Here is an 18,194-nt window from a genome sequence, read left to right on the forward strand (position 1 = left end):
ACAAACAGACTACTAAAATGGTTCGTTTCCTCATTTAGAACATGCTCTTTCGAGTCAAGAAGTCGAATGATACCATTGATTCGACAGTTTTGTGAAATCTGTTTTTTGACCTATGGGGGATCCACGGAGATCCGTGAAGATGGAAAAAAAGCTCATCTAAAAATTTTTGGAATAACCAATTGTAGGTCTGATCCAACCGAAATGAGCTAGGATCACGTTTAGATACTTCTGACAAAAAGAAAATGAGTTTGCTAAGACGAAAAAGTCGAGTTTATTTGAGCGTTGGCTTCAAATCTGCATCCAGAGTTCATTGTACACTGTAACTGGTAGAAAAGAGACCGTTTTCAGTAAATATTGATTAGGAAATAGTAGCTTTTTTTTAGCACCATTTGATGCAAGGAGCCTTTAAGATTAATTCTTGCTACAATGCGTGGTGTTCTTAAGGCTAAAAAGAGAAAATTTGAATATGATAAACAATGAATGTTATGCAAAAGGAGTGTTCGGTGTCTCAAACCTCGGCCTTCTTTTTACCTTGCTTGTTAGATGTATTCTCTGCTTTGATAAGCATGCTTTTTCTCTTTGCCAATGGTTACAAACTGCAATTGCTTTTTGATCGAGTTGACAGAAAGAAGAAACAGAAATATAAAGACCAGAGAACAGACATCAAATACACAAAAGCAAAACGCGTATATATGTAAACACACTTGCTTCTTTTGTACCTTTTTGCATAAAGTATAGCTCCTGATTATGTCCAATCAACAAAACTCTAGCCAGGAATATTACACGTGGTTTCGGTATCACCTAAAATCAGAAGAGCGCAAAAAAAAAGTAAACCGAACAGATAAAAAAAAAGGAAATGTCTCTCTTCCGATTTGATGGCATAATTGGCTACAAAATGAGCTTCCTGAACAATAAAGATCTTGGTTCAAAAGAACAAAAATAAAAGACAAGAGTTAGTTACATGTATAATGATCTTAATACTTCTTTTTTCCAAAAATGAGTTTTCATTAGTTTTTAGTCTATTTTAGTAAATACTCTTTTTGCCTATTGAATAAAGGCTATAAAGACATCATTTCATTTGAATTGAAGATTTGTGTTTTATGAGGATTACCATGTTGATACTATTTGAGCAGTCTTGATTTATTTATATATCCAGGAATTCAAGCTTGGCCAGAGAACCATACCTGTAGATACTGTGTTTTTTTTTGTTTCCTTAATAAAAAAAATAGCACTAGTAAAATATAGTTTGTAGTGTTGTTTGTTTAAAAGAATAACTCAGCTAACACTATCAACATTAGCATGATCAAATTGGTATACGATTGTACCAGTTATTGGCTGAAAGAATTCTTGATCTTCTGTTTGAAAATAGCCAAAAGGATGCTTTATAATTAGACAAAGCGGCTATTTTTTCCATGTATTTTTCTTCGGATTTCAGAGCTACTCTAAAACTAATATATACACTCATATTAGTCAGCATTAAATCAATGCGTTGAACAAAAAAAAGAAAAAAAAAAAGACAATATAGGAATTTTTTGGAGGCAAAGAAAACAAATGATTGAAGCCATGAAGAATATATATATTTCTGCTCTCTGACTCAAGAAAAGAGAAGGCAGCAAAAATCGCCTGTCTCTCATGAATTATATCTACAAAAATTACACCTATTCTGCGTTGACTCTTTTAAAGTTATGACACTGTTGCACACCTTTTTAATTGTCAATATTGACATCTCCTCATTGTGTTCAAGTGGCTTAGTGCCATGAAAGCAATTCAAGACGTATTCTTATTCACTGGTTCAAATAGCTCTTTATATAGTAAGGTATGGCCTGAGAGACATCAGAAATTGAAATATATTACATTACACAAAGGACGATCCATGGTACGCCTCTCAGTTAATGAACAAATCCTAGAATATAACATGTTTTTATTGTATAAAAATAAATAATTCAATTAAAAATATAAATCTGTTGTAACACTTGTGTTACATTTTATTTTGATACATTTTACAGAATGGTAGGCACTAGAAAATCATCAGTGCTCGAGGTATCGTTTTTGTAGTTTGTCGATAAACAAGTGAAAAATAAAGGATCTGAGCAAATGTTGGTGTCTATAGTAAGCTTAGGTCGTTGTAATTTCTTTCTTTTCTTTTGTCCAAAGTAATGGTCAGTCATGGATAAGATGGGTGGAGTGTTTGGACTGTTTTCTGGACTAGACATCATGTCTTCGTCTTTGACAAGATGAGGCAAAATCTCGAGAGTCAATTGAGGTGGTTTGATGGTCGGGTTTAATTTATAAAGCACAGGAGTCGAAAAAATGTCAGAGCGATCATATTCATCAGCAGAGTATGTTTCCAGAACAGTGACTTCTGAGGCAAATCGTACAGTTTTCATTGTAAATTTACGCTTAAGAGATTTTCTTGGTGAGCTCATTGGGGGAGGGAGGGAGGGAGAAAGGATTGTATAAAAAGAAAGAAAAGGAATAGATTAAGGAAAGGAGAGAGTGTATGTATTGATGTTTTAATAGAAATTTATTGTTTTATGAGCTCCTGAAAAGCTACAAAGTTCATAATATAACAATAAGAGAATAAGAAAGAGAGAAAATGAAAAAAGAAATACAAAAAATTTATACATGTTCTAAATAAAGGTTGTGTAGCCCCTTTTCTTATTATATCTATATAGTTTAGTGCTGTACACTGTGTAGTGCAAAAATACTTTTTATAATTTATTTAAAATAAAAAGAAAGAACCAGGCTGCAAATTTGTAGGAGGCTGATCAAACAGAACAGGAAATTGAACAGGCTGGTAAGCAGGGAAGAAGGGACTGAATTCCTGTAAAGGTATAGGTTGTGGCGTGCCACCATCTTGAAGAGGTCCTCTTTGCATTTGTTGTAATACAAGTGCACGGCGCTGATCTAAAGGCATTTTTGAAGGGAAGATATTATCATTGTAATTAGGTGCCCAAACTCTTCTTTTCTTCAATTTGTCTCTTCTTCTCTTTTCTGCTGCTAGTTTTCTTGCTCTCATTTCCCTTAATCTCTTTGCTTCGGCTTGTGCCTTGGCCTTTGCTTCTTCCTTGTCTCTGTAAGCCTTGTCGGTAGGTAACTATACAACATAAATACATTGGAATGCATAAACAAGTCACTTACAGTCCAGCAATAAATGTAGTCAAAGTCATATTTTTTGCGCTCCATAACTGCCCTAAACTTTTGACGCCATCCTTCATAGTCAGGTTTCTCTTCAAATTCAAGTTTTCGAGTATATTCAAGAAATTCACCAATTTCAGGTTCAAATCCTCTGCATAATGACTGCATTGATGTCTGTTTTTTTGACTGGTATATCTGTCTATACTTGGTCAGCTCGCAATTTGTATGGAAACCCTGCCAAGGAAGATTTCCTCTTAACATATAAATAAGAACATAAGCAATTGATTCCATGTCATCTCGACGAGAAAGTTCTATAGTATAAAGTAAGTACGTTATCGTATGAAAAAGAAAAAAAGAGATCATTACCATATCCTCTATGTGAATTCATACTTGCATATCTTGCAGTACCGGTAAGGCTTTTATCATGTCTCATAGAAATATGGCGGTTTCCCTGCATGTATCGTTTACCGAGACCCAAGTCAAGCATATACAGAGTGGATGATTCATCGTCTAGACCCATTGCAAGATTATCAGGCTTAATGTCACGATGAACAAAACCTACTTTGATGTGAGTGATAAAAGAGAAACAGTAGAAACAATTTACCAGCATTATGCAGTGTTTCAACACGATCGATCTAATAAATTAGTTTTCTGTCTACTTTCATTAGCAAGGTTACCAGTTGAATGCCCAGCATAAGAACACTCTTCAGTTTAAATTTCTTATGAGGTACAGCATGAAGTACAGATTCCAAGTTTTTATCAACAAGTGTTAGGATTAAGCATCTATAACTAGATTCGACTGTAGAGAAATATTCATGTAGCTCAAGGAAGCCTTTTGGGTTTGGTGGAAGTCCGCGGTATATGTCTCTTTCTTCTTTTATTTGCTGGTATGGTCCTCTTTTAAGTTCTGCTTTTGCGGCGTAGACGCGATTTGTTTTTATTTCAATGACTATTGTACAATGTGAGTTACAAGGTGTACATCAACCATGATAGAATACCTTTATAGATTGTACCAAATGATCCGCTTCCTAACTTTTCTTTTCTTTGATATTTGTTGTTACATATTATATCTGGTAACATTACAGGTGCTTCTTGTGGAGTAGTAAGAGAAAAACAACAATCAAAAATTAAAACATAGTAAAACAATGTGGCTGTAATTGATCTAATTGAAACGCAGCTAAAGATTCTAGCTTATGACTAGACTCATATGGCTGATACAGATAGGAATCAGCAGCATACCTCTGTTAGCATACATGTCCTTTTATTTCGAAATGGTCGAATCATAGTTATATACATATAGGCGCTATTAATTCTGATTCCTCGAAAACCTAAATATCAAAGTAAAGTGAGGGCAGAGAGAACAGGTGTATTCCGAGTTTGAAAAAAGCGATAAAGCAAGTCTAAGTTCTCATTTACCTTTCAAGTGACTTATAGTATCTTTACTATTACGATAATAATAGTTGAATGAATGAATAAACTCATGTCGTTTTGCAGTAAAAAAGTCCATCACATGCCCAAAAAACTGATGCTTATTCAGTTTAATGTGTTGGAACATTTGGACAAAATAGAGAGCAAAAGCTCTGGCTTCCAAGCTGCTAATAATGGCCTAAAAAAAGACAACACTCATCTGAATATCAGGTACGAATACGAAAGAAGAACAAAGATACTTTTTTGGGATCAACCACTGCTCTATATGTGACATCAGTGACAACTAATTGCTTATAAAAGGGAGGTTTATATTTCATTATATCTGGAGCAGCAAATACAGTCATATAGTCCTTGTTGGTAGAAACTTGAACATAGAATATCTGCCCTTTGTATCCTTTTGTCACTTTCGGAAGTCTCCAAGAAAATCAGTACTTTCCTCAATCCCCAAAAAGAATTCTCTTGAGCGAGATTAAAGCAAGCACAAAGCTTTTTAGGGTGGTATAAGGATTGCTCTTGAATTTCTCAATGAATTCTTTCTCTTATTCAGAGCCTATCCAATGTAAAGATTGCAGCTCTTGAAATCAGTCAATTTTTCGCTGTGAGGCTCAACGACAAAAGATTCTTGATGATCACCACTTGAAAAATGGATCTTGACATAATTTGCTTTATGAAAAGATTCTTCTTTTGACATTCTAAAGTTATTTTGAGAAAGAAGCATACACCATGAGAGTTAAATTTCATGTACACGCGTTGAAGTACACCGAGGGGAGGGAGATACAACTATTTTTTCTGTTTGTGCTGAATTTTGCTTCTCTTGCAAGCAAGCTACTTGTAGGCCTCGTTCGCATATCGACTCAGAATCTCCCTGCCAGGATGAAATAAGTCTGCCCCGGTTTGCTCTGCTGATTGGAGAACTTTGCTGCATTATTCTCAAGGATTATTTCTTGTAGACTAATGCAACACTTTCTTATATACCTTTTTGGTAACTTAACTATTCTTTAGCAAACATCTAGCGAAAAGAAAAAAAGACAAAAGAGATGAAAACCTGGATAATACTATCATTGTCAGATAAGAGATAAACTATGTTGTTTATCGATCAGTAAAAAGGGCTGAGTTATATACATACAAGAAGTAATACTTCAAAATATCATCCACTTGAACAGCAATATATCTTTCTATAGTACTAAAGTAGAAAATAAATCTATCTTAAGACATCTACCTTTTTCTCAAGTAAACTGTATATTGACAATCAAATTGTAAAGGCTGTTTGCAAGATTCTTCGAACGTGGCTTCATAAGCGACTGTTTTGAAAACGACTATTTAACGAGAAGAAAAAAATAAACTAACTCTTACTTTTGCATCAGTAGGCAGAAGAAAGTTTATTAAAAAGCAGAATTGGATCTTTATAGTAAAGAAAACAATTGACTTACACTTCAACTACATTAGCATTTGCATGGCTTCTCTTTGTGCTTACAGGCTCTTTAAAAACAACCTAGGCAAACGACAGTTAGAGCAAAAATATAAAATTAAATTATTAGAGATTTACCAGAGTGTTCCATGCTTTTGCATCGTATCCTTTCTTTACCTGAAAACAAAATTATACTGAGTCTATAATTATTTATGAGTATCATTTATACATACTTCTCAAGTCCATATTGCTTTGCACTTTTTGAGAAAAGAGCAAACCAGTTACTGAACTCTTCCGTGTCAATAGGGTTGATCGCGCTTCTGATCGATGCATAGTGACTTCGAATGAAGTCTTCAAAGGTAAACTCAGTGTCATTGCTCTTGCAAGAAGTAAAGTCAGTTGAAGCACATCAGTAAAAAGACAATTTGAAAAGAAACGCGTCAAAAAGTCTATGTGGATCAGGCGTACATTGTTTTATTTTTCTCTGCTATTTTATGCTCTCAGCCAAATTACAAGCCAGGCTATGATCGGTGATCCACCAATTGGGATAGCTAGTAATGCCAAAGAATTTAAAAGACAGATGTCTTATGCAACAGCAAAGTCTTTTAATAGTTGATTTGGTTTTGTTAAGAATTTTAAAAAAGAGATCTTTGCAATTGCTTCCATATCAATGACCAAGGAATGGTATTAAATAATGCGGCTGATTAATTTAGTAGGCTGTAAAAAAGAGAAAAGAAAAAGAAAGATGACATCTTTGAAATAAAACCGAGATTTTAAATTGTAAAGAGAAAAAGAATATAAGCGAGAGATTTTATTAGAAGCTGATTTAAAAGCCAGTGCATGCGCACACCTCAAATATATGCCAGTTTAGTGTTTTTAGGCGGCCGAAATGGAGGTAGAGATCATATCCAAAAAACTGTTTTTTACGACTATCCATCTCTCTTTTTCAAAGCTGAATCACTGTATTATCCTTCTTAGAAATTGCAACATTTCATTTTTGATTTGAAGCATCTTACACATTTAAATTCTAATCAATCATCATGTTTGACTTTATTAAGAAATTGTTGATCCAAAGTCATCACAGTTGCTGATCTAGCTACTCCAACATTTATTGTTCTGTACTATAATTCCCAAGAATATATATGACTGAATTAAGGATAACGCTGATACATGATTATCAATAGTTCAGCAAGAGTATAGTGGATTTAAGTCAATGCCTAAAACCGATTATGTGGACTCGAAGATTAGTGGTCATCTCGTTATATACTTTTATAATAAAAACCGCTGTTCTATATACATGATTTTATAGTATGCTTGTTCGTTTTGATTGGATATGCAATGTGTGTTTATTGTAGATGAAAGCTAAGACCTGCCCTATTACAAGGACGCTAAATGTATGAAAATGTTACCCATACTCTCTGCTTAATTACTGGAAAAAAAGCTGGATTTTAGCCCCACATAGGTGTAACTTGTGGGTATTGATGTAGTGATGCGTGTGAAACTGTATGGAAACTGGGGAGGGGGTAAATTTACCCTACTTAATCCCCTCTTTTAAGCGTATGTGAAAGCATACCAATCTTATAGTTTCGGACAATGGGTATTGTCAATAATACGCACGTAGCTGTCATAGCGTATCAATGATCTCTTACCTGAATGTGAGTACCTGTTTCTTCTATGAAAATGGGCAGAGAAAGGCTATCAACGAAGAAAGCAAAACCGCGATGGATTGAGTTGAGAAAATTGATCTCTCATTCAGAAACTCTTAAAAGGTTGCAAGAGCATTAAAGAGTTTAACCATTTGCACAAGATCTTATAAGAAACGAGCTTTATGAGACCATGAACAAAGTCATTGCAAGGGAAAAAAAGTAAAAAGGTGAATAATCCATTTGTTTGATGGGGCACCACCATTTATAGTAGTAGTGCTTTATCGTGCATAAGAATAGACACGACATGATTACATTATTTGGGAAAATGTATCAATTAGGCTTGTTATTAGATATTCTGACATTATAGTCTTATCCTAATAGTACTTTTTTACTTGTTATTAATTGATATTATAATTCTGATAAATCAAGCAGTACTTGCTCTAGGCATATTGAAAGGGTTGAATAAAAATGTCAAAGTGCTCTATTTTATATGCTTTTCAAATGTGTTGATGTCTTTTGTCTTTTAGAAATGAACGTTGAGTCGAATGGAATAACACACAGACTGCATTCATTAATAAAACAACGCATATTCAAGAACAATGTACAGCATGTCTTTTGTATGAATGACAGTTTAGTTAAAGAAATGGTTCTATCGTATAGTTTTGGCTGTGAAGGTGGTAATAAAAAAAAAAGTAAAAATCGATTCCAGTTATAAATCAGAAAATTGACTTTCTCGTTTGGTTAAATCACTGTTGTGCTCAGGTGTTAAAGACAAGCCAAACTGGCCCTTATTTCAAAGTCAATACTCAGCCAACAAATGTATACTTTGTTTTCAAGTATCTAGCTTTTTTGAAAGTAAAACTTCAATGGAAAATATTCTTGGTTTTAATAATCCTATCTCTATTCGGATCTATATACACGTTGTACCTTTTTTTTTAATTTTTTTTTTAAATCAGTATTTTTGGACTTGAGCTACACAAAATCATTAAAGAGTTTATAATACATCTCTATTCGAATATGTACGGTAAAAAGGCAGCACTCGATATGGATTAAATGCAATGTTGATTTTGTCTCATATTTCCTTTTTTGTAAATCGAAACGAACGAAAAATAGATCTGTGCAATGCCCATCCCGGAGCCTCAACTTATAAATAGCAGTTATACAGGTACATTTTAGTTCAAGCTAATCACTTATAATGTTGGTTAAAACCAATTGACAGAAAAATGCAAGGCGAAGGTTAAGAAAGGAGAATAGCCTTATTTTTTTTAAGTTTATCTTTCTTAAAAAATGACGCATCGCTTCAAGGCAGTAAAATCAGATTTCTTTGTTACATTTTGGGCTCATTTTAAAAGGGAGCATATACACTATTTAAATACGCTTCTTCTTTCCTTGTCTCCCCCATACACACTAGTTTTGCCCCCTTATTTATATTATTTATATCCACCCCCTTCTGCCCCCCAATAAATATACACATAAATAACATAGGGTTAGAGCCAGAGGATGTTACCACCTTTTTTGAAACACGATGTAAATAGCCACCCTTCTTCTTCTTCCGAATACATTACAAAACACAGAAAACCAAGTCAAACTCATCTTGAAATGTTATCTCTTGACTTGGGTCCTTCTTCATCTTCCTCAAAGAGAGACAAAGGCTTTTATAACAACAGTAAAGACAAAAAGTATACTGCCAGCACTGCTTCAGCAAGACGCTCTACTCTATCATTGCTACAGCACAAATGGTTCAAGTTGTTTCTTGTTGTTGTAGGACTATTGTTTATCTTTGGCTATATTCCTTTCTTTCGGTTTATTCGACATGATGCTAAGACACATCCCAATTGGAGCATCAAAGAGAATCCTTTACCTACATCTGTTGAACGAGATCAGATCATCCTTTACCGTATTATTGGTAATGATCTCCCACCGCGCCACAAAGAAGGCCAGACACTTTCCAATCTACAGTTTATTCTAGACCACGAACCCAGTTTCCCAAAGACACGCAAAATCTTTCTGCTGAACCGCATTATTGACCCAGTCAACGAGGCCACTATCATTCGGTTACTTGATTCGTATAATATGGAGTATATTCGAGTGCCCTTTATTCAACAAGAATATGAACAACTTGACTTTCAACTAGAAAAGTTCCCTGACGCAGACTTTCTTCATTCTGATGATTATCGTCGATTCTCTAAAGTATCTAAACTTCGAGCATTGGATTACACGTATCATACCAAGAACCTTTATGCTATGAATAATGTGAGTTTGTTTATTTTTTTAACAAGGCTTATTGACATTGTTTTCTTTAGAACGGTGGACGTAATACAGCCATCGAGCATGGACGTAGTATACCCAATGCAAGATGGATTATGCCTTTTGATGGTAACTGTTACTTGAGCAGAAATGGGTTTGAGGAGATCAGATCACAGCTTGAGAAATACGGTAAAGACACTAAATATTTTGTCGTGCCCATGACGCGTCTTTTGAACAACTCTGTCCTGCTCAACAACCTTGATGAACGGCCCAAGACACCAGAAGAACCACAAATTATATTTCGATATGATTCCACTGAAGAATATAACCTGAATATGCGTTATGGTAGAAGAAGCAAGGTAAAGTGTTTACCGTTTGATCTTATCCATGCTGATCATTCTATAGCTTGAATTATTGTGGCGCTTAGGTGCTCTTGAAAACAGAAGATTAAACAGACCTACTGTACCTTGGGAACCTACAGAGCGTCCTTATAGTAAAGATAAGGGTAATTTCAAGAATATTGGCTGGGTCTTTCGTTTGTTTTCTGGTAATCCCTCTCAGGAAGAAAACAAAAAAGAAGCCTCTTCTATTCGTGCCTTTAATCGTTTGATGGCCATTCAATCTTCCTTGGATAGTTTGGATGAAAACATTGCTCGTACAAAATTCCACCATGACAAACTCTTTTTGTACAATGAAAAATCAATGAATCAAGTAAGATATGATCGTTGGATGAACAATGGTGAAGTAGGTTTTGCTATTGAACAATTAGAGAAAAAGGCAGATTTGATATTGGAAGAAAGCCAAAAGCGATTAGCACCCATTTCCTCTGCTACAGATAAAGAAGATGGGCTTCCCTTTGACACTGTGCCTGAAAAAGATGAATTGGGTCCTCTTTCTCAAAATGTGACTATTTTGACAATGGCCAACTATTTTACAGGCAATGAAAAGTATGGTCGTGGTGCTGCTAATCTGATTCGTGTACATTTCCTGAACGAATATGCTGTTGAAGACGAAGACGAGTATAACTCTGCACGTCGTATTCCAGACGATAGTCATTTGCTTGACTTCTTATCTGACCAAGGCTATTACTTTCCTAGTCTAAGTCGCATTTCTCATGTCGTACCCAAGTATAGCAACAACCGTATCCTTAACACCTCTGATTTGACCAAGACAGACGTATCTTCTCTTCTGGACTGTATACGTATGCTTCGACACATGCAGGCTTTAACTCACAAAGAATACATCGATCTACAGGCAATCACGGCAGAATTTCTGGAATACCTGGTAACTTCACCAACCGGTATTCATTTGGCTCAGATGACAGATCATCGTGGCGTTTTGTACGACCTTCAGATCACAGCGATGGCAGCATTTACAGATGATGTAAGACTGTTTTTGCGCGTAGCCAATCGTTGTCGTATGCGCATTGGCAAACAGTTTAGAGAAGACGGTTCTCAGCCCTACGAAGAAAGTTCTACACGCGGTCGTCTATTGTCTAGTAATATCGAGATGGATAAACAAGTCGAATGGAGAGCCATGCTTCACTATGAAACATTGAATCTGCAGTATTGGACCTTGCTCACAAGAGGTATTCAAAATGCGGGCATTGCAAAGGATATCTGGCACTATACAGCTGCTAATCAGGGTCAAATTTCGCATTCTGTTGTGGCTCATCTCAAGAAAAATTCAGACGCTTTGCCTAGTTTGACTGCTGGGGATGCTGCCTTTGTCAAGTCACGTTTACAGCCCTTGGCTTATATGGCACAGGCTGCCTTTAGTCATAGTCACCATGCAAATACGCCAGTAGACCCAGCCGTAAAAGAAAGAACAGAAGCTGATCGAATTTGGATGACAAAACATTTGACTGATTTTGGTGAAAGATGGGATTTGTTGGGTCAAGAACCAGGCCTTTTGGACATTCAACAAGATATTGCTAAATTAATGTATGACGATGAAATCAAAGGAAGACTTGGTATTCCGCCTTTTTGGATGCTTAGTTCTGCACCTTGATTTTACCTGCTTTCTCTTTATTTTTTCATTTTTCTTAGACTTTTTACTTGTACACACAATCACATATTTATATACATGCAACATATATACACAAACACACTCTTGCAATAAAAAAAAAGACATTTCTTAACAGATTTATTCATCATTGTCTTCTATCAAAAAATCCTTGATTTGATCTAGTAATCTATTGTCTCTACTTTGATTATAAATAGATTCATTTACATAAGTTGGCAATGATTCAATAGATTCTGCATTATAATCTTTAAGGTTGACTTGACAGCTATAACACAAGAACTGGTTTAAGTCAACCTTGGGTACTTTTTCTTCACTATCGCAGCCACTACCACCACAGCAGCCTGTATCCTTAGAACAGCATCCTTCTATTGTTGGTTTTTCAGCATCCTTCACTTCTGTCACAGTAATGTGTCTTCTCCACTCAGCAATACCAGCTTCAATAGGCATCAAGCACATAGCACATGTCCTTTTCAAATCCATATCAGCAGAAGGAGATAACTTGAGTACAGTACGGCAAATAGTACTCACAGTAGATGGAAATTCACGTTCAATGCCCACAATAAATTCTTCTGTAAGACGATCAATGGATGTCTTTCCTGCCATCATGGTACCAAAATTAAAGGGTGACAAAACAAACTTGTCAATCTTGAAAAAGTAGTTGTAGAATCCAATTTCTTTTGATAGCATGTCTTTCATAGGTCTCATAATGCACACATCAGAAAAACTTTGTTGATTGTCCACACCAATATCCAACGGCAAACTGTATCCACGTCCCTTACTTGTCATGGAAATCATTTTGATAGCCTGACGAGTAGCTGAATCAGCCATAAAAATGTACATACAACTAAACAATAGACATAAATATTTGGCATGTACAGATAGATCTTTACCCTTCTCGTCGAGCAACATGAACAAGCATGGCCATCTTAATATTCCAAAGCAAATCTTCTTTAGCAGTTGTCTTTTTAATGCTAGAAAACAGTTGCTTCAATTGATTTGCTAATGGTTTGTCTGAATTCTTTTGTACGCATTGAATATAGTGTTCTAAATTTACAAGATTTAGGCTCGATGTAGTCTGATTCGCAGCAATTCTTACCATAATCTTCATTCTCAGTACCGCCAGAAGTAGACTTCAATATCTTGTTGAATTCAGCACTCTTTGCAAATTCGGGTCCAAACACTTGTTCCAAACGATGGCTAAAGAATTCGAATTCTGAATAGTGTTCCTTGACTGTTTGTCCAAGCTTTTCAGCAGAACCAGACTACATAAATAATAAGTTTTCTAACACCTGTATAGTATGGCTACTTACAGTAGATTCAAATAATACACTTTCATCAATATGACAAACAATAGCTTCAGGAATAAGTTGGATCTTTTTCTTTTCTGAAGGTACAATACGCATAAAGTTTTTTGTCAAATTAAGCATAGCACTACACACAAAAAAAAAAATGAATGGCCTCGTTATAAAATCAACAACTTACATGGAGGAAGGTCCACCCGAGCATGCTAGCAATACTTTGCCATTCTTTCTGTTGTTGTCCTTCAAACGAAGCAAGATCGATCTATATTTACCAATAAAAACAAAAATAAAACAAGATCTGTATAATTTTTTTTGACAGGTTAGGTACTGATTACTATAACTTTATGATATTTACTGGCAGTAACAGGCTTGACGTACAAGAACAGTAGCGTCTGCTGTTTTACACTTGCAACACTTTTTATCAGAAGACTTCATTGTAAGTAGTTTGAAAAAAAAAAAAGAAAAAAATTCAATCCATTGTTGGTTCAAGTTACTGTTCCCGATTTTAATCTCAGTCAAAGCCACCAGTGAAGTTGATATCCACTCATGCTCGGACGTTTGTTACCACAGTAACAAACATTATTGCATGAATGTATTCTGTGATTATTTCTTTTTCTCGACAGCAGGTTACTACGAGCATATGACACCTTGTGTGCATGACACGTGACCAAAAAATGGAGTGGATCCTTGACTTTTATTTTTAATTTTTTTTCTTCCTCTCTCTCTCTCTTTGTTATGCCGTTTGTCAACCAACCTACCGTTGAAAGTATTCACATCTATCCCATCAAATCTTGCCACTACATCAAGTTACAAGAGTGCGAAGTAGATAATTTAGGAATAAAGCATGATCGTCGTTTTATGATTGTCTATGCTGACAGCAACCGATTTGTCACTCAAAGGTAAAATACATATATATAAACTCGTTCTTATCTTGGCATAGAAAATACGCTTCTTTGTCACTTCTTTTACCTTCTTATGACGAGAAAGAAAATACATTTACTCTTTCAGCCGAAGGACAAGAACCCTTGACACTTCCATTAAAGCAAGAGTTGAGCAAGTTACCCACTCGCACTGTCCAGCTCTGGCAAGATAGATTGACAGTATACGATGTGGGCGACAAAGCAGCTGAGTGGATCACTCAGTTCCTTATAAATCATCGTAAACATGATCGAGAAAACAACCATAATATGGATGATCCTGTCAGTGAAGACGATCCTATCAATCAAGTCCGATTGGTGACATTGGATAATCCTAAACATGGTGTCTATTGTAGACCTGCTCATCCTAAATTAGACGGTGTTCATTCTCCTTTTGCCGATTGGTCTCCTATTTCTTTTGGATTCACAAGTAGCTTGGAAGACGTAAACAAGGGACTTGTCGAGACTAGGATCAGTAAAGGCAATCGTATTCCTATGGTTCGCTTTAGAAACAATATCACTATCTCGGGAACAATTCCTTGGGAAGAAGATCAATGGTTGGTAGCAAAGTGAGTGACGTGTACAATGAGAATAATGGAGTTGACCTGTCATTTATAAAAGAGTGGGTGAAGTAACTGTTTATATCATTCAGCCTATTGCCCGATGCACAGGTAATAATGAATGAACATGAAACAGTGACTGATCATGGCATGATTTTAGTGCCTGGTATTGATCAAGATACTGGCAAGAAAGATGCTTGGGATGGAAAAGGTCCTACTGACTACCTGAAGATAAGAAGACGGTTTGTTGATCAACCCAACCATGGCCAATTTTGCTGTGATGTTGTTCCTTTGACAACTGGTAAGATTCGTGTAGGTGATAGAGTTGAGGTGTTGGAACGCATTCCAGAGGAATACAAGCAAGGCCCTTTACCACCTACTGCTTAGAACATTGATGTCACATGATTATCATCATCATTACCTCAAAAAAGCAGGCCATTGTTTTATGCAGACTAAAGCCAATAAATTTATTTTTTTTTCTTTTTTTATTGTTTGATCATGTCAACTAATTCAGAGCATAATAAGCCTATTCCATTTACAACAGAAGAGCCAGTGCGTAGAGAATGGCTAAGGAAAGAAATGCTAGAGATAAATGATGCAAGTCAAGACCAAGATACGTCTGATATCAGCAGTGATCCAGATTTGAGCGATGATCAAAACGCAATAAAGAACATATCTGAAGAGAGTACTAAATACACTGGCAATGACATGATGACATTGTTATCTCGAGAAATGAACGAATATCAAGAGAAACAAGAAGACGAAGTCGCTGCTTATGAAAAAAGAGTTGCAGAAGCTGATACAGAAGAAGATTTACTAAGCAATGATCCCGAACTTTTACAGCGAACTGAAAAAAATCGCAATATTCCGTATGAGCCGAAGTCTTCTAGTTCTAATACATTACTCAATGAGGCCATACGGCGTGAGTTATTGGTCTTTTCAGATAATCCTACTGTCATTGAAGAACCCACCAAGCTTAGTGTCATTCAATATTATGGAGCAGGCAAGACTGGTATTATGCCCATGGCTTATCGTACGAAACGAAAATCAAAAGCTTATTTGGTTGCTTGCGATTTTAGTAAAGAGAGTTTGTATGCACTCGAATGGACAATGGGAACCATGATGCGTGATGGAGATGAACTTGATGTTGCAACTGTTCTGAATCGAGACGACAATCCTGACATAGTCACAGAAACTGGCTTGGATCTCAAATCAGAGGTAAAGTTCATCATGCCAACAATGTATGCAGTTACTGACATTTATCCTTTTAGCTTCATGTTGTGTCTAATGCTCTTATTGTAGAAGCAAAAAAGCTTTTGAGCCAAATGATGCTCTTCAATATCACACTAAGAACACATGTTGTGGTTGGACGAGTAAAAGATATGCTGAGGGCGTTGGTAATTTGAATAAGTAGATTAGAGAATCAACTAATGATTTTAGACAAGAGTACATCATCATTATACACTGTTAGTGTGTGGCAGTCGAGGTCGAAGCTCTGTTAGAAAGTAAGCATTCATGATCATTTGTTTATGTTAATGCTCTTTAGCCTGCTTATGGGTTCTGTATCTACTTTTTTGGTTCATAAATCACCAGTACCAGTAGCTGTTGTTCGTAGACAAAAAAGAAAAAGAAGCAAGTTCGACAAGGGCCCTTAGAGGTACATTCCCTAAGTCAAAGTATGTATATCGTATTTCTGCTTATGCTTTACTTATGTGCAACATTGAATGTAGGTGTACGAACAGGCCATCTACATGCAGATGAATTGAGTTGATAGTATGAAAATAAACCAGCCAATCAAAACTTTACATGAACATCATTCTCTAATGTGAATGTATTTGAGCCTGGCTTTTGTGATAGTTGTCCTGGAACTATAGCTAGATTTCATTTGAATAAGCCTATATATGGCTTATGGCTGGCCATCTTGATAAAAAGAAATTCAGGAGTTTGTTTCATTCCAATTCTTTTTCTTTTATCATAAAGTCAACTACAGACAACTATAGAAACCAAGCTCGCGGTCCATACAATAAATACCAAGAGCACCAATATTGGGGTGTCTACTATCTTTTAAAAGAAATCAAATCTGTTGAATGCACTGCAAAGTTAGTAGACATAAAGAGAAACAGCGTTGATGACTGCATCAAACGCATAAAGGAAACAAATTCTCCTCTTCCTAAAAAGCCAAAGGGGAAACCCAAAAAACTCCCCAGCGAAAGAGAACTGAGAAAAATTACACGAGACGCTCAGAGGGATATTTTGTCTGGTTAAAAGCAAATGGCGCCAGTGTTTGGCAAGAAGAATATTGGATTCAAGTCGTGTTTAGCTGCCTACTTTTATTAAGCAACACATGAAAAAAAGACCGTGTTGGGCAAAAGAACATCTCAACTGGACGCATGATCAGTAGAAGACGCGTTGTCTGGTCTGATGAACTACATTTTCACTGTGTAGAGGCCATGATAGCGTTTCTGGGGTGCTCAGAAAAGAAGCTGAGTGACACCAGAAGGGGCCACATTCTACCCACATAGAAGTTTGGAGGAGGTGGTGTCATGTTCTGGAGTTTTTTTTTTTTTTTTTTTTTTTTTTTTTTTTTTTTTTGGGTAGGCGCTTTTGGACCTGTGGTGTTTGTTGATGGTAGTATAGACCAGGATGTCTACATCAACATTTTAGCGGGTGAGTTCCATACCTGGTTCAAGAAGTTAAACGAGGAGCAAGAGTTCGCCTTGCGAGAAGATGGTGCCAGCTGTCATACTGACGGCTATGCAAAGTGGTGGAAAGAGACTCACCAGATCAAAGGCTTTGAGTACTGGCCAGCTCAATGTCCTTATCTAAACCCTATTGAGCACGTCTGGAACGCTCTTGAGCGTAAGATCAATGACAAGAGGTCCAAGGTCTCCAGCGAAGAAGATTTAGAAGCTCTCTTTAGGGATGAGCGGGAAAAAATGGATGTTGAGTTTGCTGAATGTTTGGTTGACCGATGTCAGGCAGTGATTGATGCCAAAGGCGGTCATACTCGTTATTAATCTTATATATTCTGTTGAATAAACATCCTAATTATAACCTTTTAAAGGCTTTGAAAGTTGAGTAATGCACTTCTTAAAGATAGGGTAGGACACATTGGAGTATATACCGAACTACAACATTGCTTGCTTGCTTACATCAAGCTTAATTGTCGCTATCAAGAAAGTACAACCATCAATTCAGATAGAAAACAGTGTTCACTGATACACACAACGTCATCATATCGTTTTCTCTCCGGAAATAGTAAATCTCAAGAGAAACAAGTATATTCAACAGGGATTTTATTTTACAAGATCAACTTTGTTTTAGATAGAGATGTATACACACACATATAGATATATTTACAAAATGCTTATAGACAAAGAGTTAGTTTCTTTCAAAATTGGAGTCCCGAGTATCTTGACGAGCGGCAAAACTAGGATTTTTTCCTACACGATAATTGATACGAACTTCATGCATAAAGGGGCTAGCCATCAATTCTGTATCAAATACTGGTAAAGCTTGACTGA

The 18,194-nt window shown here is 36.1% G+C and overlaps 6 protein-coding genes across 6 annotated transcripts; 3 read left to right on the forward strand and 3 right to left on the reverse strand.

The window, feature by feature from the left end:
- Positions 1–1,895: 1,895 nt before the first annotated feature.
- B0P05DRAFT_554823 (uncharacterized protein) lies at positions 1,896–2,575 on the reverse strand. The gene has a single exon (XM_051579721.1). The coding sequence runs from the start codon at positions 2,424–2,426 to the stop codon at positions 2,001–2,003; it is 426 nt and encodes a 141-aa protein (XP_051431789.1). The 5' UTR covers positions 2,427–2,575; the 3' UTR covers positions 1,896–2,000.
- A 100-nt stretch (positions 2,576–2,675) lies between these two features.
- Positions 2,676–4,323, reverse strand: B0P05DRAFT_554826 (kinase-like domain-containing protein). The gene is made up of 6 exons (XM_051579722.1): positions 4,137–4,323; positions 3,816–4,087; positions 3,743–3,773; positions 3,505–3,696; positions 3,142–3,449; positions 2,676–3,097 (listed from the first exon to the last, which is right to left on the reverse strand). Exons 1-6 carry the CDS (start codon positions 4,216–4,218, stop codon positions 2,723–2,725), a joined length of 1,260 nt encoding a protein of 419 aa, XP_051431790.1. The 5' UTR covers positions 4,219–4,323; the 3' UTR covers positions 2,676–2,722.
- A 4,570-nt stretch (positions 4,324–8,893) lies between these two features.
- Positions 8,894–12,014, forward strand: B0P05DRAFT_496536 (alginate lyase-domain-containing protein). The gene is made up of 3 exons (XM_051575391.1): positions 8,894–9,873; positions 9,924–10,226; positions 10,273–12,014. The coding sequence occupies exons 1-3, from the start codon at positions 9,121–9,123 to the stop codon at positions 11,875–11,877; spliced, it is 2,661 nt and encodes an 886-aa protein (XP_051431791.1). The 5' UTR covers positions 8,894–9,120; the 3' UTR covers positions 11,878–12,014.
- B0P05DRAFT_476471 (uncharacterized protein) lies at positions 12,013–13,295 on the reverse strand (the record flags this gene model as incomplete). Its single annotated transcript, XM_051574904.1, has 4 exons — positions 12,013–12,736; positions 12,783–12,936; positions 12,989–13,154; positions 13,203–13,295. 4 exons carry the CDS (start codon positions 13,293–13,295, stop codon positions 12,013–12,015), a joined length of 1,137 nt encoding a protein of 378 aa, XP_051431792.1.
- Positions 13,296–13,760: 465 nt separating this feature from the next.
- Positions 13,761–15,169, forward strand: B0P05DRAFT_554835 (MOSC N-terminal beta barrel domain-containing protein). Its single transcript, XM_051579723.1, has 4 exons — positions 13,761–14,092; positions 14,134–14,679; positions 14,732–14,781; positions 14,831–15,169. Exons 1-4 carry the CDS (start codon positions 13,929–13,931, stop codon positions 15,055–15,057), a joined length of 987 nt encoding a protein of 328 aa, XP_051431793.1. The 5' UTR covers positions 13,761–13,928; the 3' UTR covers positions 15,058–15,169.
- B0P05DRAFT_232892 (uncharacterized protein) lies at positions 14,927–16,392 on the forward strand. Its single transcript, XM_051573285.1, has 4 exons — positions 14,927–15,888; positions 15,942–16,067; positions 16,111–16,175; positions 16,217–16,392. The coding sequence occupies exons 1-4, from the start codon at positions 15,169–15,171 to the stop codon at positions 16,323–16,325; spliced, it is 1,020 nt and encodes a 339-aa protein (XP_051431794.1). The 5' UTR covers positions 14,927–15,168; the 3' UTR covers positions 16,326–16,392.
- Positions 16,393–18,194: the final 1,802 nt, after the last annotated feature.

This window comes from Gilbertella persicaria (genome assembly GCF_025201335.1).
Source record: "Gilbertella persicaria strain CBS 190.32 chromosome Unknown B0P05scaffold_41, whole genome shotgun sequence".
NCBI lineage: Eukaryota > Fungi > Mucoromycota > Mucoromycetes > Mucorales > Choanephoraceae > Gilbertella > Gilbertella persicaria.